The 21,409-nt window shown below is 54.6% G+C and overlaps 2 protein-coding genes across 2 annotated transcripts; one reads left to right on the forward strand and one right to left on the reverse strand.

Moving 5' to 3' along the window:
* The first annotated feature begins 289 nt into the window (after window positions 1–289).
* Window positions 290–6,342, forward strand: HAS1 (hyaluronan synthase 1). The gene is made up of 4 exons (XM_059999773.1): window positions 290–916; window positions 2,308–2,533; window positions 3,141–3,273; window positions 5,449–6,342. Exons 1-4 carry the CDS (start codon window positions 305–307, stop codon window positions 6,122–6,124), a joined length of 1,647 nt encoding a protein of 548 aa, XP_059855756.1. The 5' UTR covers window positions 290–304; the 3' UTR covers window positions 6,125–6,342.
* Window positions 6,343–10,119: 3,777 nt separating this feature from the next.
* SPACA6 (sperm acrosome associated 6) lies at window positions 10,120–20,063 on the reverse strand. Its single transcript, XM_060000613.2, has 9 exons — window positions 19,850–20,063; window positions 19,013–19,090; window positions 12,787–12,855; window positions 12,045–12,068; window positions 11,600–11,677; window positions 11,360–11,469; window positions 10,775–10,931; window positions 10,479–10,689; window positions 10,120–10,180 (listed from the first exon to the last, which is right to left on the reverse strand). The coding sequence occupies exons 1-9, from the start codon at window positions 20,061–20,063 to the stop codon at window positions 10,147–10,149; spliced, it is 975 nt and encodes a 324-aa protein (XP_059856596.2). The 3' UTR covers window positions 10,120–10,146.
* Between the last annotated feature and the right edge of the window lie 1,346 nt (window positions 20,064–21,409).

Here is a 21,409-nt window from a genome sequence, read left to right on the forward strand (position 1 = left end):
ATCAACAGAAGCAGGCATTCAGCCTCGATAACTGTTTGCCACATTTATTTTCGTTAATGAAAATAACTTTGCAGTACCCAGGGGATTTTCTTTACGAAAAGGGTATGTTATCACTGGCCTGGAAACAAAACCCAGGGAGGGGGTTCTTTCCCCTTGGAGGCATTTCAGGACCCTCTTCCCCTTCCTATCCCCTCTCTCCGCCCCCTGGCAGGACGTGCCCAAGCCCAGCCCTGCAGCCCGCCACTGCTCCGGCCTGGCCCGGAGGGTGCTGACCATCGCCTTCGCGCTGCTCATCCTGGGCCTCATGACCTGGGCTTACGCCGCCAGCGTGCCGCTGGCCTCGGATCGCTACGGCCTCCTGGCCTTCGGCCTCTACGGGGCCTTCCTCTCGGTGCACCTGGTAGCGCAGAGCCTCTTCGCGTACCTGGAGCACCGGCGGGTGGCGGCGGCGGCGCGGCGGGCGGCGGCGCGGGGCCCTCCGGACGCTGCCACGGCGCGCAGCGTGGCGCTGACCATCTCCGCATACCAGGAGGACCCCGCGTACCTGCGCCAGTGCCTGGTGTCCGCGCGCGCCCTCGTGTACCCGCGTGCGCGGCTGCACATCCTCATGGTGGTGGACGGCAACCGCGCCGAGGACCTCTACATGGTCGACATGTTCCGCGAGGTCTTCGCCGACGAGGACCCCGCCACCTACGTGTGGGACAGCAACTACCACCAGCCGTGGGAACCTGCGGCGGCGGGCGCGGCGGGCGAGGGCGCCTACCGGGAGGTGGAGGCCGAGGATCCCGGGCGGCTGGCGGTGGAGGCGCTGGTGAGGACGCGCAGGTGCGTGTGCGTGGCGCAGCGCTGGGGCGGCAAGCGCGAGGTCATGTACACCGCCTTCAAGGCGCTCGGCGACTCGGTGGACTACGTGCAGGTGAGTGGAAGGCACCCGCACCGCATCGTGGCCCTAACACCCCGAATCCCACTTCCCTCGGACCCTTCATTCAATTTAGAGATTAGAATGAACCTCTTCTTTCCTTCCTTTATTCATTCACCCATTCAGTGGAGAGATTCTTTCCTTCGCTCAATCATTCATACGACCATTTATCCACCTATCCAATAGGGAGGTCACTCATTCATTTTATTCATTCATGTATCCATTCAACGAAGAGATTTCTTCCTTCTTTCTCTCGTGTCTTCATTCATTCATCCGTTTGATGCAGAGACTTTCCTTAACTCACTCATTCACTCATCCATCCATTTATCCATCCATTCAACATAAAGATTCATTCATCCATTCTATATAGAATGTCTCCCTCCCTCTTTCCCTTCCTTCTTTCATTGTAGTCCTTTTTTTCTTCACTCATTCATTCATCTAATCAGCCAATATAGAGGTCATTCATTCCTTTATTTATTCACTCATTCAATGCAGAGATTCCATTTTTTCTTCATCTAATGTAGAAATTCTTTCTTTTACTCATTGATTCATGCATCCATCTGTCCATCCAATATGGCGATCATTTATTCATTCACTTATCCATTAAATGTAGAGATTGGTTCATTCTGTTTCTTCCCTTCTTCATTCATTCAGTGTTGAGATTCTCTTGTTCATTTACCCATCCATTTACCTATCTATTCAATATAGAGATTTATTTGTTCATTTTGTCGTTCATTCATCCATTCAATGTAGTGGTTCATTCATTAATGCACTGCCTTATTTTTTTTTAATTGCCGCATAACAAATTTCCACACATGTGGCAGCTTGAAACAAAACACATTTATTATCTCAGAGTTTCCATGGGTTAGGGGTCTGGGCAAAGCTTAACTGGATCCTCTGTCCATGGTATCATCAGGCTGCAGTCATGACGTCAGCTGGAGCTGGGTTTTATCTAGTGCTCAGGGACCTCTTCCAAGCTCATGTGTTTGTTGGCAGAATTTGTTTCTTTGCCATCATAGAACTCATGGCAGCTTGCCTCATCAAGACCAGGAAGAGAAGGACTTCCCTGGTGGCGCAGTGGTTGGGAGTCCGCCTGCCGAGGCAGGGGACGCGGGTTCGTGCCCCGGTCCGGGAAGATCCCACATGCCGCGGAGCGCTGGGCCCGTGAGCCATGGCCGCCGAGCCTGCGCGTCCGGAGCCTGTGCTCCGCAACGGGAGAGGCCACAACAGTGAGAGGCCCGACTACCGCAAAAAAAAAAAAAAAGAAAGAAAGTGACTAAAACATTCAAAGTTGTGTTCAGAGTGGCTGCAGAGGTCCCAGCTGCTCCCCTTCCCTTGGTGCTCTCCCCTCAATTACCAACCTGACCCTGGTCCCTCCCACCTGACAGGTCTGTGACTCAGACACCAGGCTGGACCCTGTGGCACTGCTGGAGCTGGTGCAGGTGCTGGACGAGGACCCCTGGGTAGGGGCCGTTGGGGGCGACGTGCGGATCCTTAACCCTCTGGACTCCTGGGTCAGCTTCCTAAGCAGCCTGCGGTACTGGGTGGCCTTCAACGTGGAGCGCGCTTGTCAGAGCTACTTCCACTGCGTGTCCTGCATCAGTGGTCCCCTAGGTGAGCAGGGGTAGGGCTTGGGAGGGCCATGGATGGGGCAGAGAGGGAAGGGAGAAGGGGAGCCAGAATGGATTGAAGACGTGATTGAGACTGGGGACAAAGATGGGGCTGGGGCAGGAACTGGGGATAAGGATAAGATTGGAAGTTGGAGGTGGGGATGGTTTTTGGTGTCGGGAATGGGCTGGAGAAAGGGTATGGTTGGGGATTGGGATTGGGGCAGGGGGAGGGTTTGGGGAAGGGGAAGAGATGGGTTTGGAGTCAAGGACAGTGTTGGTGCTAGGTTTAGGGTTGGAGATGGGTTTTTGGATGAGGACGGGTAGCGGATGGGGCTGAGAATGGATGTGAGATTGAGGATGGGTTTGCAGTCAAAGTGGGTGTGGGTCAGCAACAGGACTGGGGCAAGTTTGGGATGGGTGTGGGGGTGAGGAAGGATTTGAGGTTGAGAACAGGACTGGGGCTGGAGTTGTCACTGGAGACAGGTTGAGAATAGCATTAAGATGGTTACGGATGGGGTTGGGATTGGAGACGAGTTGGTTTGGAGCTAGGGCTGGGGATGGTGTTGGCAACAGCAGAGGCCGATGCTCCTGTACTCCCCTTCCCCACCTAGGCCTATATAGGAACAACCTCCTGCAGCAGTTCCTTGAGGCCTGGTACAACCAGAAGTTCCTGGGCACCCACTGCACCTTTGGGGATGACCGTCACCTCACCAACCGCATGCTCAGCATGGGCTATGCCACCAAGTAAGCTGAGGGGACAGGGTGTTTGAGTGTGTGCAGAGGCCAGTGAGTATCCACACGTGTGTGTGCGTGTGCGTGTGCTGGAAACTCTCCAAACCTAAAGTGCATTTCAAGTGAGCTTTTAGGGGAGAGGAAAAGAAGCCCTATGGAGCACAAGTGGCATTTGTGTTGAATCAGGGAGCAACACCCAGTGAGACATTAGGGGAGAGTGGAAGATACCATAGGGGCATTTGCATTGAACCATGTGACCCAGCGGACTCTTCTAAGCAGGGCAAGGTGAGGGTAGGGATTCCGCCTAGAAGGTACAACCTCAGATGTGGCAAGATGGCTCTACCGCAGAGAGCACAGATTACCCCAATCTGTGGGGAGAGAAAGAGATCAACGGAGTGGGATCTCACTAGTGAGAGAGTGAGAAGATTCAAGTGGGAGAGGAGGGGAGTGCCTCAGCTCTAGTAAGTGCTTCAGGAAGAAGAGATGTGATTCAATGAGGCTCATGGGGTGCATGGGCTAGACCAGTGAAGTTCAGGGGAAAGGGATTTCTATGAAGTTCGACTCAGTGACAGCACCAGAGACAACTCGGGGTATACCGAGGGAACCCGGGCATTCATTCGCTTGACAAATATTCTTTAAGTGCTGCCAATGTTTTCAGCTCTGGGGATGCAGCAGCAAACAAAAGAGATGCAAATTCATGCTTACGTTGATTGGGGAGACAGACAATAAATAAAATATGTAAGTAGAACATATAGTGTATTAGATAACGATCATGCGAAGGTGACACATAAAGCCAGGAAGTTTCCAGATAGGGAGTGAAATGTTAAATTAGGGTAAGATAAGGATGGGCGGGAAATAGTGCAGCAAGGGAGAGAGTGTCAGGAGAGGACAGAGAGTCCACGCGGGTGGGGTTGGAGGTGTCCGCGCATGAAAGGCTTGTGCGCCACAGTAAGAACTGTGAACTAAGATGAGGGAGCCACGAGGAGGGGGTTTGAGCAGAGGGGCGGCATGTTGTTCTAACAGGATCCCTCCAGCTGTACAGACTGCAGGGAGGAAGAGGATTAGCAGGGAGGCCGCTGAGGATGCCAAGTGACACAGGGGAAGGAGACTGGACACTGTCAAACAGTGCCCGCGGGGATAGACTAGTGCCCGCGGGGATAGACCCTCCTAACAAACTGACTGCTGGAGGCCACCTAAGGTGATGCTCCGTACAAGCGATTCTAGCTTTGCGTGGGCTGGGCTGGAAACCGGGGAGGGATTGATTAGTAATGTCTGGCAGAGCCACTGGAAGGGAGCTTAATGGTTCCATTGAGAAGCTCTAACGCATGGGTTACCCTGGGTAGGAACCATGCCCGGCTTGTTCCTCACCATGGTGCCTGCCAAGAATAGTATTCGTAACAGATTAGTGATAGCATTAGTAATACCGCAGTGATATTAGTAATGCCAGTGGTTACATTAGTCGTAATAAAAATAGTAGTAGTCGTTATCATCTATTGAGCAAGTACTATGTACTGGTCCTAAGCACTTAGCGTTTAATCCTCATCTATTAGGTAGGAACCGTTATTGACCCCATTTTACATAGGAGAATGAGACAGGCTGGGACCTGGGACCTGGGGCCCTTTACTGCAGCGCTTGCGCCTAAACAAACCTCTCCTCCAGCAACAAAATACAAAGAAACTATAAGAGACTAAAAATAACTGCACACATATGCAGTTGGGGCAAATTATGAACAAGAAGATACAAAAAGGCCCAAACTCAACCGCCACTTCTGAGGTGTGGGGAGCAAAAGCAGGGTCCTGCGCATGCGCACGATCCCCGTCCAGGGCACCACCAAGGGGGTGGGCGGACCACCTAAGCTACACCCTCCAGCCCACCCACAGATCCGCCCCGACCTTCACCCCATGGAAGGGACCAGCTCGTCCCCGTGTCCCCTCCCCCTTCCCCCAGCGAGCCAGGGAACCTGTTACTTGCAGCAGGAGTCCCAGTAAAGCCTTACTGGAATTTCTCCTTTGGCCTTTTATCAATTTCTATTGATTAAAGAGTCCAAGGACGTAGGTGGGCATCAAGAACCCCGAGGCCCACAGAGGTCGAGAAAACTTGCCCCCTGGCCATCTCTGGCTCCCGCTCTCCGTCCGGGGGCCCCAAGGAGGGCCGCGCTGACGGCCCTGCCTCCTCCCACCCGTCCAGGTACACCTCGCGGTCCCGCTGCTACTCGGAGACGCCCTCATCCTTCCTGCGCTGGCTGAGCCAGCAGACGCGCTGGTCCAAGTCGTACTTCCGCGAGTGGCTGTACAACGCGCTCTGGTGGCACCGGCACCACGCGTGGATGACCTACGAGGCGGTGGTCTCGGGCCTCTTCCCCTTCTTCGTGGCGGCCACGGTGCTCCGGCTCTTCTACGCGGGCCGCCCGTGGGCGCTGCTCTGGGTGCTGCTGTGCGTGCAGGGCGTGGCGCTGGCCAAGGCGGCCTTCGCGGCCTGGCTGCGCGGCTGCCTGCGGATGCTCCTGCTCTCGCTCTACGCGCCCCTCTACATGGGCGGCCTCCTGCCCGCCAAGTTCCTGGCGCTGGCGACCATGAACCAGAGCGGCTGGGGCACGTCCGGCCGCCGCCAGCTGGCCGCCAACTACGTCCCGGTGCTGCCGCTGGCCCTCTGGGCGCTGCTGCTGCTCGGGGGGCTGGTCCGCAGCGTGGTGCGCGAGGCCCGGGCCGACTGGAGCGGGCCCTCCCGCGCGGCCGAGGCCCGCCACCTGGCCGCGGGGGCCGGCGCCTACGTGGGCTACTGGGCCATCATGCTGACCTTCTACTGGGTGTGGGTGCGGAGGCTCTGCCGGAGGCGAGCGGGGGGCTACCGCGTCCAGGTGTGAGTCCAGGTGCGCGGGGCGCCCGCTCAGGGGGGTCCGGGGGCGGCCAGAGGAGACCTACCAGGGTCCCCGGAACCACGAACTTGCCGGGTGACCCTCTGGGCCTCAGTTGCCCTCCTCTGTAAAGTGAGGGGCTCGACCCAAGACTCTTCAGCCTGGACTCTTTGGGGGCTGGTAATTCTGAGTCTCTTGGGAGGGGTATTTATTGAACAGGGTGTGGGTTTTTAGGGGCGGGGGGGAAAGGGGCCCCCACATGCTGTCCTGGGGCCCCCGATTTCTCCCTGTTCTTATTTAACCCCCATTTGTACTGTGTGATTAGGATATAATAATTTTATTTATTTTCTTCCGAGCCTACCTCCTCCGTTCGTCTTCTTTTTCTTTATTTTTTTTGAGAATTAAGGGGGCTGAATGGTTGAGAACTGGGAACTCGTGGCTCCATCTGGGGTGCCAGCTGTTTGACACTAGACAGGATACCCTCCTTCCTCGGAGCCTGGACTCCCTCTTTGGAACATAGTGATAGGAGTCCCATGGATCAGGGTTGTTTTGAGGGTGGAATTTCTCAACTCTTCATTCAGATACTTACAGAGGACCTACTATGTTGTACCCGACACTATCATCTCATTTCATTCATTCTTTGATTCAATCGGCCACAAAAACATTTATCAATCTCCTATTGAATTCCACACACTTTGCCAGGTTTGCAAATACAGAAGCAATTAAGAGGCAGAATTTGCCTTCCAGGAGCTCCTAGTCAATTAAGCAAAGAGACTGTGATCCCTAGTTAAGGATACCCAGACACATGCCTCTATGACTTCTGTTGTCACAGAGGTGGGACGATTTAAATTATGAAAACTATTAAAGATTAGAAATTCAGTTCCTCAGTTGCACTGGCCACAATTCTGGTGCTTCACGGCCACATGTGGCTGGTGGCTGCCATACTGGACAGGGCAGGTCTAGAACGTTTCCATCAGGGCAGAGAGTTCTACTAGACATTGCTGCTGTCCTGACCATTGATCCTGACCCTCGTCTTTTCTTTCATATCCGACACGCTGATCCGTCAGCAGATCCCACTGGTTCTACCTACATGACAGATCTAGGACCACCGCTCCTCACCTTCACTGTCACTGCTTTGTCCCCGAGCTGCATCTCTTCCCTGGATTAAAGTTGCTACCTCATGCCTGGCCTACCACCTAACAGTGACCTCTGCTTCCACCCTTGCCCCCTGCGGTCTGTTAGCCATGCAGGAGCTATGTAAGTCAAATCAAATCATGACATTCCTGGGCTCAAAAACCACCATGATCTCATATGGAGGAAAATCAAGAGCTTAGGGTGGCCAAGGTCCTGCATGAACTGGCCCCCCCGTGTTCTCTCTGACCTCACTGCATGCTCATTTCCTAAAGCCCTGCTCCCAGTGGATTGAACTCCTGGCTGTCCTTGCACACACCAGGCACACCCCTGCCCCAGGGCCTTCGCTCCTGCTGTTTCTTTTACCTGGAGCGCTCTTAACACATATATTCACATGGCTCATACCTCATCCCCTTCAAGCCTTTATTTTAGGGGCACCTTCTTGGGTGGGGCCTTCTCCAAAGATCCTATTGCTACCCTCCTCCCCCTAACATCCCCGTTTCCCTGCTTTATTTTCTCCATCACGTATATTATCATATGCCTTGGTGCACATTTCTACATAATTTTCTTGTTTATTTTTTGACCATCGATGAGAATCTAAACTCCATGAGGGTGCAGATTTTTTTTAAATTAAAGTACAGCTGATGTACAATATTATATAATTTTCAGGCATACAACAGATTCAATAATTTATAGATTATACTCCATTTAAAGTTATTATAAAATATTGGCTATATTCCTTGTGCCGTACATTATATCATTGTAGCGTATTTATTTTATACATAATAGTTTATATCTCTTAATCCCCTCCGCCTATCTTGAGGGTGCAGGTTTTTGTCTGTTCTGATTTCTTCATTGCTGTGTCTACAGTGCCTTGGAAATGCCTGGCACATAGTAAACGCTCAGTAAATATTTGCTGATTGAATGAATCATTGAAGGGGAACACATCGGTGAATAAGAATATAAAGGAGCTTACCTTTTAAGTGGGGAAGACACAAAACCAAATTAAAAAATAAATTTACATTAGGTCTGAACACGTATAATACACAAGCTAAAATAGGGGGATGTTGGGAACTCCCTGGAGATCCAGTGGTTAGGGCTCAGTGCTTTCATTGTTGAGGGCCCGGGTTCGATCCCTGGTCAGGAACCAAGACCCACCAAACCTCATGGCACAGCCAAAAAAAATAAAAAAAATAAAAAATAAAATAAAATAGGGGGATGTCATGTGGGAGGAGGGGAGTCGTCAGAGGTGACATTTGAGCTGGGACCTGTGCAATGAGAGGGAGGTGGCTTTGTGAGGTTCAGAGTAAAGTCATTTCAAGTAGGAAGAACAGCATGTGCAAAGGCCCAGGGACAGAACTGAACTTTGCGTGTTCAAGGGACAAAAAAAAAAAAGGCCAGTGGGGCTAGAGAGTAAAGAGGGGGAGGAGAGGGAGGTGGAGTCAGGCACATAAACACAGTGTCCGCCCACACAGCCTTGTCCTGGAGATTAAATGGGTCAATGCATGTAAAGGCCATTCAGGGGAAATCATAACTGAGTTAACTGGACAAAAAAGGGAACATTATTCTAGGCAGAAACTAGTATGGACCCGGGTCCTGGAGAGAATGAGAAGAATCGTGATGAATACAACGCATGAGCAAAGGCCAGAGGAACTGCAAGATAGAAAGATCAAGGGGGAAGAGTGGGGTGGGACAAAGTTAACCAGAACCTTGGGGGCCTTTGGAGGCCTTCGCAAGGAACTGGATTTTGTTCCAACAGCAATGGGGAGCCACTGAAGGGTTCTGAGCAGAGGAGTGACCTGATCTGACAAACTTCAAAATACACTCTAGAGATTGGGATCACATACACACACTACTATATATAAAATAGGTAACTAATAAGGAGCTACTGTACAGCACAGGGAGCTCTACTCAACGCTCTGTAATGACCTGTATGGGAAAAGAATCTAAAAAGGAGTAGATATATGTATAACTGATTCACTTTGCTGTACAGTAGGAACACAGTATTGTAAATCAACTACAGTCTAATAAAAATTAAAAAAAATAAAACCTTAGGGCTTCCCTGGTGGCGCAGTGGTTGAGAGTCCGCCTGTCGATGCAGGGGACGCGGGTTCGTGTCCCGGTCCGGGAAGATCCCACATGCCGCGGAGTGGCTGGGCCCGTGAGCCATGGCCGCTGAGCCTGTGCGTCCGGAGCATGTGCTCCGCAACGGGAGAGGCCACAACAGTGAGAGGCCCGCGTACCGCAAAAATAAATAAATAAATAAATAAATAAATAAATAAATAAAACCTTAGCCAAAGTAGCAAAAAAAAAAAAAAAAAAATCACTGGCTGCTTTGTGGAGAATGCACTGCACTGGCACAGGCTGAGCAGAGCCAGGGAGGCCGGTGGGGACTGGCTGCTGGAGTGATCCACACAAGAGACGGTGGCAGACCACAGAGAGGGAGCATCTCCATGAGATATTTAGGAATTGAAAAGGCTGAGATTTGGAACTAGATTGGAAGTGGAGGAGGAATTAAACGCAACTTCGGTTTCTGGTTGAGCAGCTGGGTGGATGATGGTGCCCTTTATGAGAGCAAGAAAGTCTGGGGGGAGGAACAGGCTTTCAGGGCGATGTCAAGGACTCTTTAAGGGTGACTGCTGCAGGCGGAAATGTCCAGGATGCTGCCAGAAATCCGGGGAGGGGTCTGGGCTTGCACCTAACGCCTCATTACAGGACCCTGCACTGCGACAGCTGCGCCTATTACCGTCGTTATGGGGGCATGGGCACCTGGACATCTTTGGGGTGTGCCGCTCTTCCTCCTAAGTTAGTAGTGACCACCTTCGAAGATGAAAGAATCTAGAGAGCTGAAATAGATTCTTTATTTTAGGGATGGAAATAGGATAAAAAAGATACCTTTGTTAGTCGCCGCTGCAGTACCATCGAAAAAACATCCTGGGGAAAAAAGGAGATGTTCGTGTGTGTGTGTGTGGGAGAGGCTGGGGACCAGAAATCTGGGTCCTGGAGCCTAGGTCCCAAAGGTGGTGATAGGGCTTGGACTCTTAGATCTGAGAAAATAGGGGTTGGGGGTTATGACTCCTGGTCTGAGGAAGGACGGGGTGGGGGCCTGGACTCCTAAGAGGGTCTGGCGACTCAGACTTCTGGATCTGAGGGAGGAGGGGCTGGGGACCCAGACTCTTGGGTCTGGGAACGGAGAGCCAGATGCTGGGATTCTGGGGTCCCAGGGACTCACCACGCCAGCACGGTCGCACTGGCTGAGGCTAAGGCCACAGCGGCCGCGAGCAGGCACTGATTGCCCGGCGTTAGAGCCTCGGGCCTGGCCAGCAGCTCGCCCAGGCTGGGCGTCCAGGGTTCGATCATCTCCCCCTCCCGTGGCGTCCAGCGCAACACTTCCCGAAAAGAGACCTGGAGCTCAGTCTCCCCGCGCGGTGGCGGACCTGTCACTGCGGGGACGCGCACGTCAGCTGGGCACGAGCCCCACCCCTCACGTAGCCCCGCCCCTGCCGCGCAGCTCCGCCCCGCCCGCACCGTTCAGAAAGAAGTAAAGCCGCGCCAGGGGCCGCTGGTCGTGTGTGATCACGCAAGAGAAGGTGCCGCGGTGCGTGGGCTGCACCGGCCGGATCCGAGCCAGGTATCCTCGGGCCCTTGGTATCTCTCGGAAGTAGGACAGGTCCTGAGTCCGGAGCTGCGGGACGCTTGGGCTGGAGCGGCGAGAGGAGGAGGGCCCCCAGCCCCGAGCCCAGAAGAGATTCTCTCCGCCCCGACTCGCCAAACCACAACGTAAAGCCCCGCCCCCGAGCTAGACCACGACTTTCTGAGCCCTGGCCCCACCCTCAGCTCTTATTCGCCGATCTTTCACGCATAGTCCCGCCTCCTAAGTCTTGACTCCGCCTCTTGGGCCTAGTATTTGCTCTCCCGCCGAAAACTACGGATAACCCACCCCTGAGCTCTGGTTCTGCATTGTGAGCTTGCCCCTTACCCTTAAATGCCGAGACCCTCCCCTTGCACGAAGTCTGAATCTAGACCGAGTCCCACCCTCTGCATCCTGACTCCCCATCCTCTAGTAAAGCATAACCCGCCTCCTGTCTTCATGCTGGACCCTCCCCGACTCACACCTCCTCCTGCGAACTTCCAGGAATAGGTGATCTCTTCCTTAGGCAGCTGGAAGTTCACAGTGCAAAAGAACATAGCCTGATGACCCCGAGTCACCGTCAAGTCCTGAACTGAAGACAAGTCCTCATCACCGCCTCGGCCCGCCCACGTCCGGCCCCGCCCCCAGACCACGCCTCCTCCGCACTCAGCTCCCTCTTCCAGTTTTTCAGGTTTCTTGCCCTTCAACGCCACGCCCCTCACCTGGGCAGTCTAACGGGAGGTCGCAGACCGTAGAGTAGCATCCTCGGCAGCGGAAACGCCGGGCGACCTCCTGGAGTCCTATGGGACGGGAACGCTGGATCTGGACTCCACCTGCCTCCCCTAGTCCGGATCCCTTCGGCCACCTTAAGGTCTATTTAACCTCCTTGGATTCTACCTGCCAGACAGAATCTGGGCCCCGCCTTCCCTGTGCTCATTGGCCAGCTCTCACCACGCTCCAGCCTCTAGGATCCCTATTGGTTTGCTTTGGTTTTCGGACCCGCCTTTTATGAGGTTTGTGAACAATACCTGGTTTACTTACTTTTCCCCGGGGCTCGTATTGGCCCCCTTCGGATCAGAGGCCCACCCGTCCTCTCCCATTTGTCCCAGGTTTCGACCCCTACCACCCCGCTTCCCCGCAATTCTGAGCTCTGAATGATGTGCTTACCGCAGGGACGGATGCAGGCCTGGACTGCGGAGAGAAAGCAAGTGTTACTACCCTGGAAGTCGCGGCAGGTGCCCACCTGAAGTTCCCCTAGAGGAAACGTTTCTGGGCCGGATGCATTCCTCCAAGAGGACAGAGCCAGGCCTGACGCGGTCCACCTAGGGGGCGGGGCCAAGCCTGCAGCATTCCACCTGTAGGCGGGGCCAGGCCTGCAGCATTCCACTAAGAGGTCAGGCACAGGCCTGCTGCTAGCGTCTAAGACGGGGTGGGGGGAAAAGGGCGGCAGGCCTGCTGCTCTCACCAAGGAAGCAGGGCCAGTTCCGGTGTATTCCGTCAAACGGGGCAGGCTTAGATCCTGGGCGATGCTCAGAGGGGACAAAGTCTAACTAGGGGGCCCAGTTAGAGGTGTGGTCGGGCTGGAAGTAGCCCCTAAGGCGGCCCGGTTGGAAAGGAAACCTTTCAGAGTGCACAGGGCCAGACACAGAGATCCAGGAAGAGGCCCGGGCTAATCTGGGACAGGACCGTCCTAAGAAGCGTTCCAGCTAGAGATAACCTTCCGTCGGAGGGGCGGGGCCGGACCCAGAGTGGTCCAAGCAGAGGAAGAGGCTGTGTCCCGAGTGACCCACCAAGGGAAGCTCGGCTCAGAGATCGGGCCAGGGGTTTGCGCTGAAGGGAGCAGATGGGGGTCTCGGGAGTGGGGTTTTCTAATTGTCTGTGCCTGGGGGAAGGAGATGGTCTGTTTTACCTTCTTTAAGCTGTAATATAATCTTCTGCATTTTCTCCGCGGCATGAGGAAAGGCAACCTGAAAGGACCCTGGAGGGTAGAGGGAGTCCTTGTAGTAAAGACCCTTCCCCAAGGCTGGCCGAGCTTGACAGAACTCGCCGTCATCGTGCCTGTGCCCCTCCCCCAACCCCTCTCCACCCCCATGTCTCTGGTATATGCCACATCCTCCTACCCTGTCTACCCCAAAGGCTGACAGATCCCCAAACCTCCTTCCTTCTGCTGACTCTGGACTAACCTCTCTGATGGGACCCCTCAGCATCATCTGTGTTATCTTGTTGAGGGGAAAGGGGAGGATAAAGGTCACATGTCTTCCAAGGCCTCCGAGGCTCTATGGTCTGGCTTACTCTCCCTCTCTATTCCATCCCTAATACCCACCTTTCGTTTCCCCTAATATGAAAAGAACCATATTCTCTGGCACTTCAGGGCCTTTGCACGTGCCGCCTTCAGTTTCCAGCACATCTCTGCCCCTACTCCTACTCATCCCTCATGTCACACCTGTGCCACCTCCTTAGAGGCTTTCCCTGACAAGTATAATCTAACCCAGTCCCCTATTTTTGTCTCTAATAGTGCTGCATTCATTCCATTATAGCTCTCACCAGTTTGCAAATACATTTTTTTTTTTTCCCCGGTACGCGGGCCTCTCACTGCTGTGGCCTCTCCCGTTGCGGAGCACAGGCTCCGGACGCGCAGGCTCAGCGGCCACGGCTCACGGGCCCAGCCGCTCTGCGGCATGTGGGATCTTCCCGGACCGGGGCACGAACCCGCGTCCCCTGCATCGGCAGGCGGACTCTCAACCGCTGCGCCACCAGGGAAGCCCACAAATACATATTTTATATATACATAGTGGTCATTTAAGTCTGTCTCTTAGTGCTATGTCCTCAGAACCCAGGAGAGGGCCCTGAGTCTTAGAAATAAGTATGTGTAGAATGAATTCCAGGATCCAACTGGAATGGAGACCACAGCTGGAGGCAGTGACCCCGATCCATCCTTTGGATGTGTTATATTTGGCCTGGAAAGTGTTTTTTAAAATGAACCAGTTGCCATCATATAAAATTTGGGAAAAGTCACATAAAATGTTTGGCATCCCTTTAAGAAACTTGGAAGAGCTGTAAGAGAGACCGTATTTCCATGAGGCAGCAGTTAGCCGGAGCGTAGCAGCAGCCTCCCCCTTCAGACAGGGCACACACCCACTTTTACAGAGCTCCCAGCCTCTTCATTTCTATCCCTCTTTCACTCCTTTTTTTCCCCTTCCTTTTCTTTCTCTTCTTTATTTTATTTTATTTTTTTTTTGGCCATGCTACATGGCACCATGTGGGATCTTAGTTCCCCGGCCAGGTATCGAACCTGTGCCCCCTGCAGTGGAAGCGTGGAGTCCTAACCACCAGGGAAGTCCCTCACTCTTTTTATGTTCTCTGTCCTTATGGATGTTTGAGTTTTGACCACTGAAATGGCCTCCAAGCTATAATGTTTTGGGGCTTTGTCAAAGTGGACGGGTGGAATGATTTACAGGTGGAGGCGGTTTTGGAAATCAAGAAACACGGCAGGGTCCTATGGGCTGAATTGTCTCCCTCCCAAATTCATATGTTGAAGTCCTAACCCCCAGTCCTTCAGAATGTAACTGTACTTGGAGATAGAGTCTTAAGGAGGTAATTAGGTTAAAATGAGGTCTTTAGGGTGGGCCTTAATCCAATATGACTGATGTCCTTAGAAGAATAGGAAATTTGGACACAGACACAGAGGGAAGCCAGTCATCTACAAGCCAAGGGGAGAGGCCTCAGAAGAAACCAACCCTGCTGACACTGACTCCTTGATTTTGGACTTCTAGCCTCCAAAATTGTGAACAAATAAATTTCTGTTATTTAAGCCACCCGGTCTGTGGTATTTTGTTACAGCAGCCCTAGCAAACAAATACACAGGGATTGCCAGTTGCCTCAAAATATCTATTTTCTCTTTAGTAACATAATACTGCATTTTAGCTGAGAAAGCACCCTTCCCAGCTTCAGCTAAAAGACTGCATTTCCCAACCTCCCTTGCAGCTAGTTGTGGTCATGTGACTTAGCTGTGATCATATGACCAACTTCTGCTCCCTGAGATTAAGTGCAAATGTCATGTGTGAGTTACAGAAAGCAGGCTTAAGAGAGAAATGGTGACATATTATTGACCCCTTCCCCTTCCTCCATCCTGTTGCCTGAAACTTAGATTTGATGGCTGGCGCTCTAGCAGTTATAAAGGACCATGAGGATAAGGGGGTATACCCTAAGATGGTAAGGCAGAAAGCTGGAAGGGGCTTGGGTTCCCAGGAAAATGGAGCTGCCATACTAGCCTTAAGTGCCTAACTCAAGACTTATTTTTTATGGGAGAAATAAACTTCTAGCTTACTTAAGCCAGTGCAGGTTTCTCTGCAATTTAAAACCATACAAAACAGAGGAGGGAATTGAGAATATTGGCAAGAGACTGGCTGAAGTGATGATCATTGGGTAGAAGCTGGAGGGGGCGCTGAAGCCAGGAAGCAGGTTCAAAATGAGGGGTCAAGGACTTAGTGGTCTCTCCTTGGCCACAAGGCAGGCATGTGGTCTGGAGATGACAGGATGGTCGGGAGGATGTGGTCCGAGTCGTGTGCTCAAATGAGAGGCCAGGATGTTGGAGGAGGCATCTAAGGAATATCTGTGGACCAAACCAAATGACTCACGGGGAAGGGATACACCAAGTCAGCCATGGGGCAGGGGAGAAGCATGGGAGGAAAGTAGGGATGGAGTGAAATAACCAGAGAGGCCAAGGGGCAGGGGCTATATCAACTGAACCACAAGGGGGCGCGGGTGGATGTTATAAAGTCTCCCCCAAAAGAGGTGCTTCATTAGGAACTTCAACTGTTTCTGATCATCTGGGTTTGAGTCCTGTCTCTTCCGATGATAAGCACACCTGTCGCACACCTGAGCTAGCCATCACACATCCTCTTCCCTATGTGACCTCGGCCAAGTATTTAACCTTCCTGATCCTCAGTTTCCTCGTTCATAAAACGGGGACAATATTGGCGTCTACCTCACAGGGTTGGCAGGGAGGATTTAATGTCATACAACATAAAAGCATTCCCCTTCCAAACTATGTGCCAGGTACCATTTAATGACCATGTGGGATAATGTCTCTAAGTGCTTGGGATGGTGCCTGGCACACCGTGTCATAGAAGGGTCAACTACTGGTATTACCATCCCCAAGTTTGAGATGGGGAAACCAAGGCACAGAGAGGTTAGGAAGGCAGCCCAAGGTCACACAGCTAGATTTGAACCCAGGTGGTCCAACTCCAGAGCCTCCACATGCGACCACTACCTGTGGTACATACACTGCCCTCCTTGACACCATATTATCCATTCCATGGTTCACACACACTAACAGTGTCACCTGCCACCACCGGGAGCCACTCTGAGTCAGCACGTCCATCTCTCAGGTCCTCCATTTGGGAGAGACCCGGGAGTCATCCTCGATTCTCCCCATACCCCTCACCCCATATATGTCTGGTCCAGACATCTCCTGGGTCCATCCTCCCTGTCTAGCTGAGCCCCAACTTGCCCATCTGGAAAATGGGGCTATAAAACTCCACCTCCTAGGGCTGATACAAGGATATCCTTTAGGAAGATAATTAACAAGTAACTCTGCCAGGACTTCACTGGTGGTCCAGTGGTTTAGACTCTGAGCTTCCACTGCAGGGGGCACGGGTTCGATCCCTGTTCAGGGAACTAAGATCCCGCATGCCACACCGCGTGGCCAGCAAAAAAATATATAAACAAAACACAGCATCTTCCATATAAGGGGCAGGTTGGTCTGGGCCCACCTGAACCACTGCGTCTGGTCCGAGCCACCACTGACCTCACTGGTCTCTCTGCTTCTGCCCTTGACCCACGTGGCCTTAATCAGACCCTCTCCTTCCTTAAAATCTTCCAATGGCTTCCCCATATCAAGAGCAAAAGCCGAAGAGACTGGCTAAAGTGATGGTCATTGAGTATAAGCTGGAAAGAGGAGCCACCTTGGCTAAGGTCAGACCAAGGGCCCACCATAGTGGTTCTCAAAGTGTGTCCCTGGAACAGCAGCAGCAGCTCCCGGGAACTTGTTAGCAATGTCCATTTCTGGGCCCCACCTCAGACCTACTGCTGAGAAACAGAGGGAGGGGCCCAGGAGTCTGCATTTTAATAAGCTCCCAGGAGAGTCTGACATACACTGTGGGGCTAGAGAACAACTGGCCCCAGGGCCTTTGCACCGGCTCTCCCCTCTGCCTGGAAGCTCTCTCCCCAGGTTATCTGCGTGGCTCTCACTGTCCCCTCGTTCCAGTCTTTGCTCAATTGGACCTTCTCATTTGCAACTCTCCTGATCACCCCAATGGCCACCCCATTCTGTTCCCCTTCTGTTTTCCTCCACAGCACAGATCACCAACTGACATCAATGGCATTTCACTTGTTATGTTTAATAATCAACATAAGCAACCTGAGGGCAGGTGGCTTGCAGTTTTGGTCACAGCTGTGTCCCTGGTGGTGCTCCTGGCACATTCAATAAATATCTGTGGAGTACCAGCTTCTCCCAGCCTCCCATCTCCCTCCAGTCCGTCCTCCATGTGGCCCCAGAGGATCTTCCTACACGCAGAGCTGACCCTGCCCTTCCCCGGCTCACAGCCCTGCTCCTTCAGGACAGAGTGTCAAGTCTCCCTGACTCCCAGCTGAACCCTGGATGTCCCCCAGGCCCCTCGCAGTCATTACATCCTCGCCCAGCTGGCCATCTGCCCCCACCCCTGCTCTTCCTCCCAGGCTCCCGGTCTCAGGGATGACCCACTGCCCCCTCAGGCATGGAGGCAGACCCTGGACACGGCCCCTAATCCTCCTCTTCCCCTTTTCCTGAACAGCTCATCAGATCCAAGCCCCATCCCTCCTGCCCTTGACTCTCTCTACCCGATTCCCTCTTCTCCACCTTCACAATCCCCACCCCAGCTCTGGCCTCCTTCACAGCAGCCTCCACCCAGGCCTCCCAGCCTCCACTCTCTCCCCTGCTCCAGTCGGTCCCACACACAGCCCTCGCCAGGGTCTTCTACACTCAGAGCTGGACTTGTTTCTGCTCTTTTCAAAACCTTGTGTGACAAGTTGGCCTAAACCGGGGAGAACAGGCATCTCCTGGAATCTTCCTCCCTCCTCCCCAGTCAGCTCTGAGTTCCTCAGCTCTCCCTTTGGGGGTGGGGGATCCGCAGCTGAAGTCTTCTCCATGCTGGACCCCCCGGGAGCCCCCTGGATAGATGGGAACCGCCTCACGTTTAGGGATCTTTGTCAAAGAAGCTCCGTGGCAAGAGCAGGAAGCGAAAGAAGTAACAGCTAAGATGCAGAAATAAGTGCAGAGCCCCCAGACCACTGACGTGGCCAGTTTATGCTGCAAAGCAGCGAGCGCTCCCACCCCCAGTCTCCAGCACACTGCGGGCATGGGGGTGGGGGTGGGGGATCCTGTGTCACGTGACCACGGTGGCCTGCTGCAATCACTGCTCATGCTGCCCTTCGGCCGCAAGGGTCGCCCCAGCCCTGAGGTCCCTCCCCACCGGCACATGCATGTGTTTCTCTAGAGTGTGTGTCTCACCCACCCCAAGGCTGTCACGTGTGCCTGTCTCCCTTCACAGCTGTCACCTGAATCATCCTCTCTCTCCCTGTTCCTACCTGTCTTCCGGCCCCCTAATAGCCTCACATGTCAAAAATGTGGAATTACTTTGTTAACTGTAGGGAATATGTGTGTTTTATCCTAGAGGAAGATCTCTTCCCTGAAGTCTGTCTCACTGGGGGAGCCCTGCCTCTCACTGAGCTCTGAGGCCACCCTGGGAGGCAAGGAGATTGTCCCATCTCTCAGATGGGTAAGTTGAGGCCCGGGGGGGCGGGGGAGCCATGATGCATCCAGAATCTCATAGCCAGGAAGAGGGCAAGCCACACAGTGAGGTCAGAACGCACATCTCCCTGATCCCAGCTGGCTTGAGACTCTAAGTTACTTCTGCACTGTCTCCACCAGCCCCTGCCCATCTCCTCTCCCCGACAAGGCTGCCCAGCTCCCTCAGCTTCCAAGCGTCACCTCCTGCGAGATCGCTGTCAAGTTCTGGGCTTTCCCCGCACAAACATCCATCTCCTGGGGGCTCCAAGCCCGCATCTCCCGCCGCTGCCGGCCCCGCCCCACTCACCCTGGGCGGCGGCCACCTCCTGCAGGGAGTGGGTCATCTGGGTGAAGGCGTCGTGCAGATGGCTCCTTTCCTCGTAGTCTGGAGGTCGGAGGCAGGAGCTGGGGTGAAGCGGTTCCCCAACACCACATCCCCAAAGTGGACCTTCCTCTGCCTCTCTCTGAGCCTCTGGCCTCCGCAAAGCCTCTGTCCTCCCGTCTCTGAGCCTCTGGCCCCCGCAAAGCCTCTGTCCTCCCGTCTCTGAGCCTCTGGCCCCCGCAAAGCCTCTGTCCTCCCGTCTCTGAGCCTCTGGCCCCCGCAAAGCCTCTGTCCTCCCGTCTCTGAGCCTCTGGCCCCCGCAAAGCCTCTGTCCTCCCGTCTCTGAGCCTCTGGCCCCCGCAAAGCCTCTGTCCTCCCGTCTCTGAGTCTCTGGCCCCCGCAAAGCCTCTGTCCTCCCATCTCTGGCCCCCGCAAAGCCTCTGTCCTCCCGTCTCTGAGCCTCTGGCCCCCGCAAAGCCTCTGTCCTCCCGTCTCTGAGCCTCTGGCCCCCGCAAAGCCTCTGTCCTCCCGTCTCTGAGCCTCTGGCCCCCGCAAAGCCTCTGTCCTCCCGCCTCTGAGCCTCTGGCCCCCGCAAAGCCTCTGTCCTCCCGTCTCTGAGCCTCTGGCCCCCGCAAAGCCTCTGTCCTCCCGTCTCTGGCCCCTGCAAAGCCTCTGTCCTCCCGTCTCTGAGTCTCTGGCCCCCGCAAAGTCTCCATCCTCCCGTCTCTGAACCTTTGTTCCCCTCAGTCTCTCCAGGCCTCTCTGGTCCCTCCCTCCACATGCCCCCCTCGGGGCCCTGGAGGATGTGGGGTGTCTCCTCACTGATTTCAGTGTCCTGGAGGCCCTTAAAGGCATCTGTTAAGGCCTCCTCACACTTCTCGAGGTCGGGGCTCTCCAGGCCGACGAAGATCTGGCAGATTTGGAGGCGCTCCTTGTAAGACGTGAAGCAGAGGAGACAGGCCCAGGCGGAGGCCCGGAAGACCGTGAGGGCCACCAGGGCGGACGGCACAGCGCTCCCTGCGGCCAGAAGGGCCATAGCGGAGGGTCTCAGCCTGTGGAGAAGCTGGAGACTTTTGTGAGGTCACAGTGGTGTGGGGGAGGGGCTCAAGATACAGGGTCAGAGGTCAGGTTGCAGTCTCCAGTCCAATGTCAGGTTCCAGGGTTTTCAGGGAGGAAGGGTGTGTCGGGTCAGGGGTCAGGGGTCGGACCCCAGGCTGATGGCTGGGCCGGATGCCAGGCTCCCAAGAACCTCACCTGTGACCCTGGACGTCCTCACAGGTTAAAGGGTCTCAGGGACCCAGAGGCCGGCAGTACGGTGTGCGGGGGCCCGCCAAGCCCTGGGGTGTGGTAGTGGGGTGCAGCAGAAATGGACATGGCACAGAGACACCGTGAGGGCCCGAAAGACAGAAACCAAGCCATGGAGAGACATGGGGAGCGTCAGAGACCCAGAAAGCACCATAAGAGACAGATGGAGACAGGGTCTCAGAGGTCACTGTGCAGAGACCCAGCGGAGATGGAGAGACAGAGAGGAAGCAAAACAGAGATATCTTGATGGGAGAGAAACTCTTTGAGGGAAGGGGCAGGAAGGAATGTAGGGACGAGGACACAAGGAACAGCCCAGCCTCTCCTCCCACGATCCCTGCGGCAGCCCCTCTCCCCAGCCTGGCGGGGTGGGGCAGGGGACCGGGGTCAGGGGTCCCCGCCGGGCCGTCCCGTGCAGGGCGCAGCCTGGGGAAAGCTAGGAGGCCGTATAGTGATCTCCGTGGGTGTCCTCCTCAACTATACAACCTCCTACCTCAGCCCGGGGGGCGCGGCAGGTGGACAGACAGACGGATGGACTGGACGGACAGACGGGGGCCAGGGAGGGCGGGGAGGGCCGGGGAGGCCCCAGCCGCGATGGTGAGCCCCCGACACGGACCCACAGACACGAGCTTGTGTGCGGCGAAGGCCCCGCAAGGTCGGTTCTACGGGTGGGTGCCAGGACCCAGGAATGCGGGCCCCCGGCCCCCTCCTCCCCAAGGAACCCAGGAGTCAGCCCCTCGGCCCCTTCCTCACCAGGGACCCAAGAGTTCAGGCCCCAGGCCCCTTCCTCCCCACAGGTCCCCGCAATCCAGGCCCCCTAGCCTCCTCTCCTCCCCCAGATTCAGAAGTCCAAGTCCACAGCCCCCTTCTCCACTGGGGACCCAGGAAGCCAGGCCCCCCAGCCCCCTCCCTCAGACCTGGGAGTCCGGCCAGGCCTGCCTCCTTGGAGAAGACACAGCCTGGCTTCCTGGATCCCGGGTCAGAGGGAACCTCACCTGTTTTGGAGTTTGGTCCCTTGGACAAGACAGTTCCCTACCTACCTGTCTGATTCAGAAATCCAGGACCGGTGTGGAGACCGTC

The sequence above is a fragment of the Delphinus delphis genome, chromosome 20, assembly GCF_949987515.2.
Source record: "Delphinus delphis chromosome 20, mDelDel1.2, whole genome shotgun sequence".
Classification (NCBI taxonomy): Eukaryota; Metazoa; Chordata; class Mammalia; order Artiodactyla; family Delphinidae; genus Delphinus; species Delphinus delphis.

Bases quoted from the DNA above. Each gene is read 5' to 3' on its own strand.
- SPACA6 (XM_060000613.2), bottom strand. From the start codon at position 20,063: ATGGCCCTTCTGGCCGCAGGGAGCGCTGTGCCGTCCGCCCTGGTGGCC. The intron at 19,091-19,849 runs GTGAGGAGACAC...TCCGACCTCCAG, and splicing joins CCTCCAGGACACTGAAATCA to ACTACGAGGAAAGGAGCCAT. The intron at 12,069-12,786 runs GTAAAACAGACC...TTCTCTCCGCAG, and splicing joins TATATTACAGCTTAAAGAAG to TCCAGGCCTGCATCCGTCCC.
- HAS1 (XM_059999773.1), top strand. From the start codon at position 305: ATGACCTGGGCTTACGCCGCCAGCGTGCCGCTGGCCTCGGATCGCTAC. The intron at 917-2,307 runs GTGAGTGGAAGG...CCCACCTGACAG, and splicing joins ACTCGGTGGACTACGTGCAG to GTCTGTGACTCAGACACCAG. The intron at 2,534-3,140 runs GTGAGCAGGGGT...TTCCCCACCTAG, and splicing joins CTGCATCAGTGGTCCCCTAG to GCCTATATAGGAACAACCTC.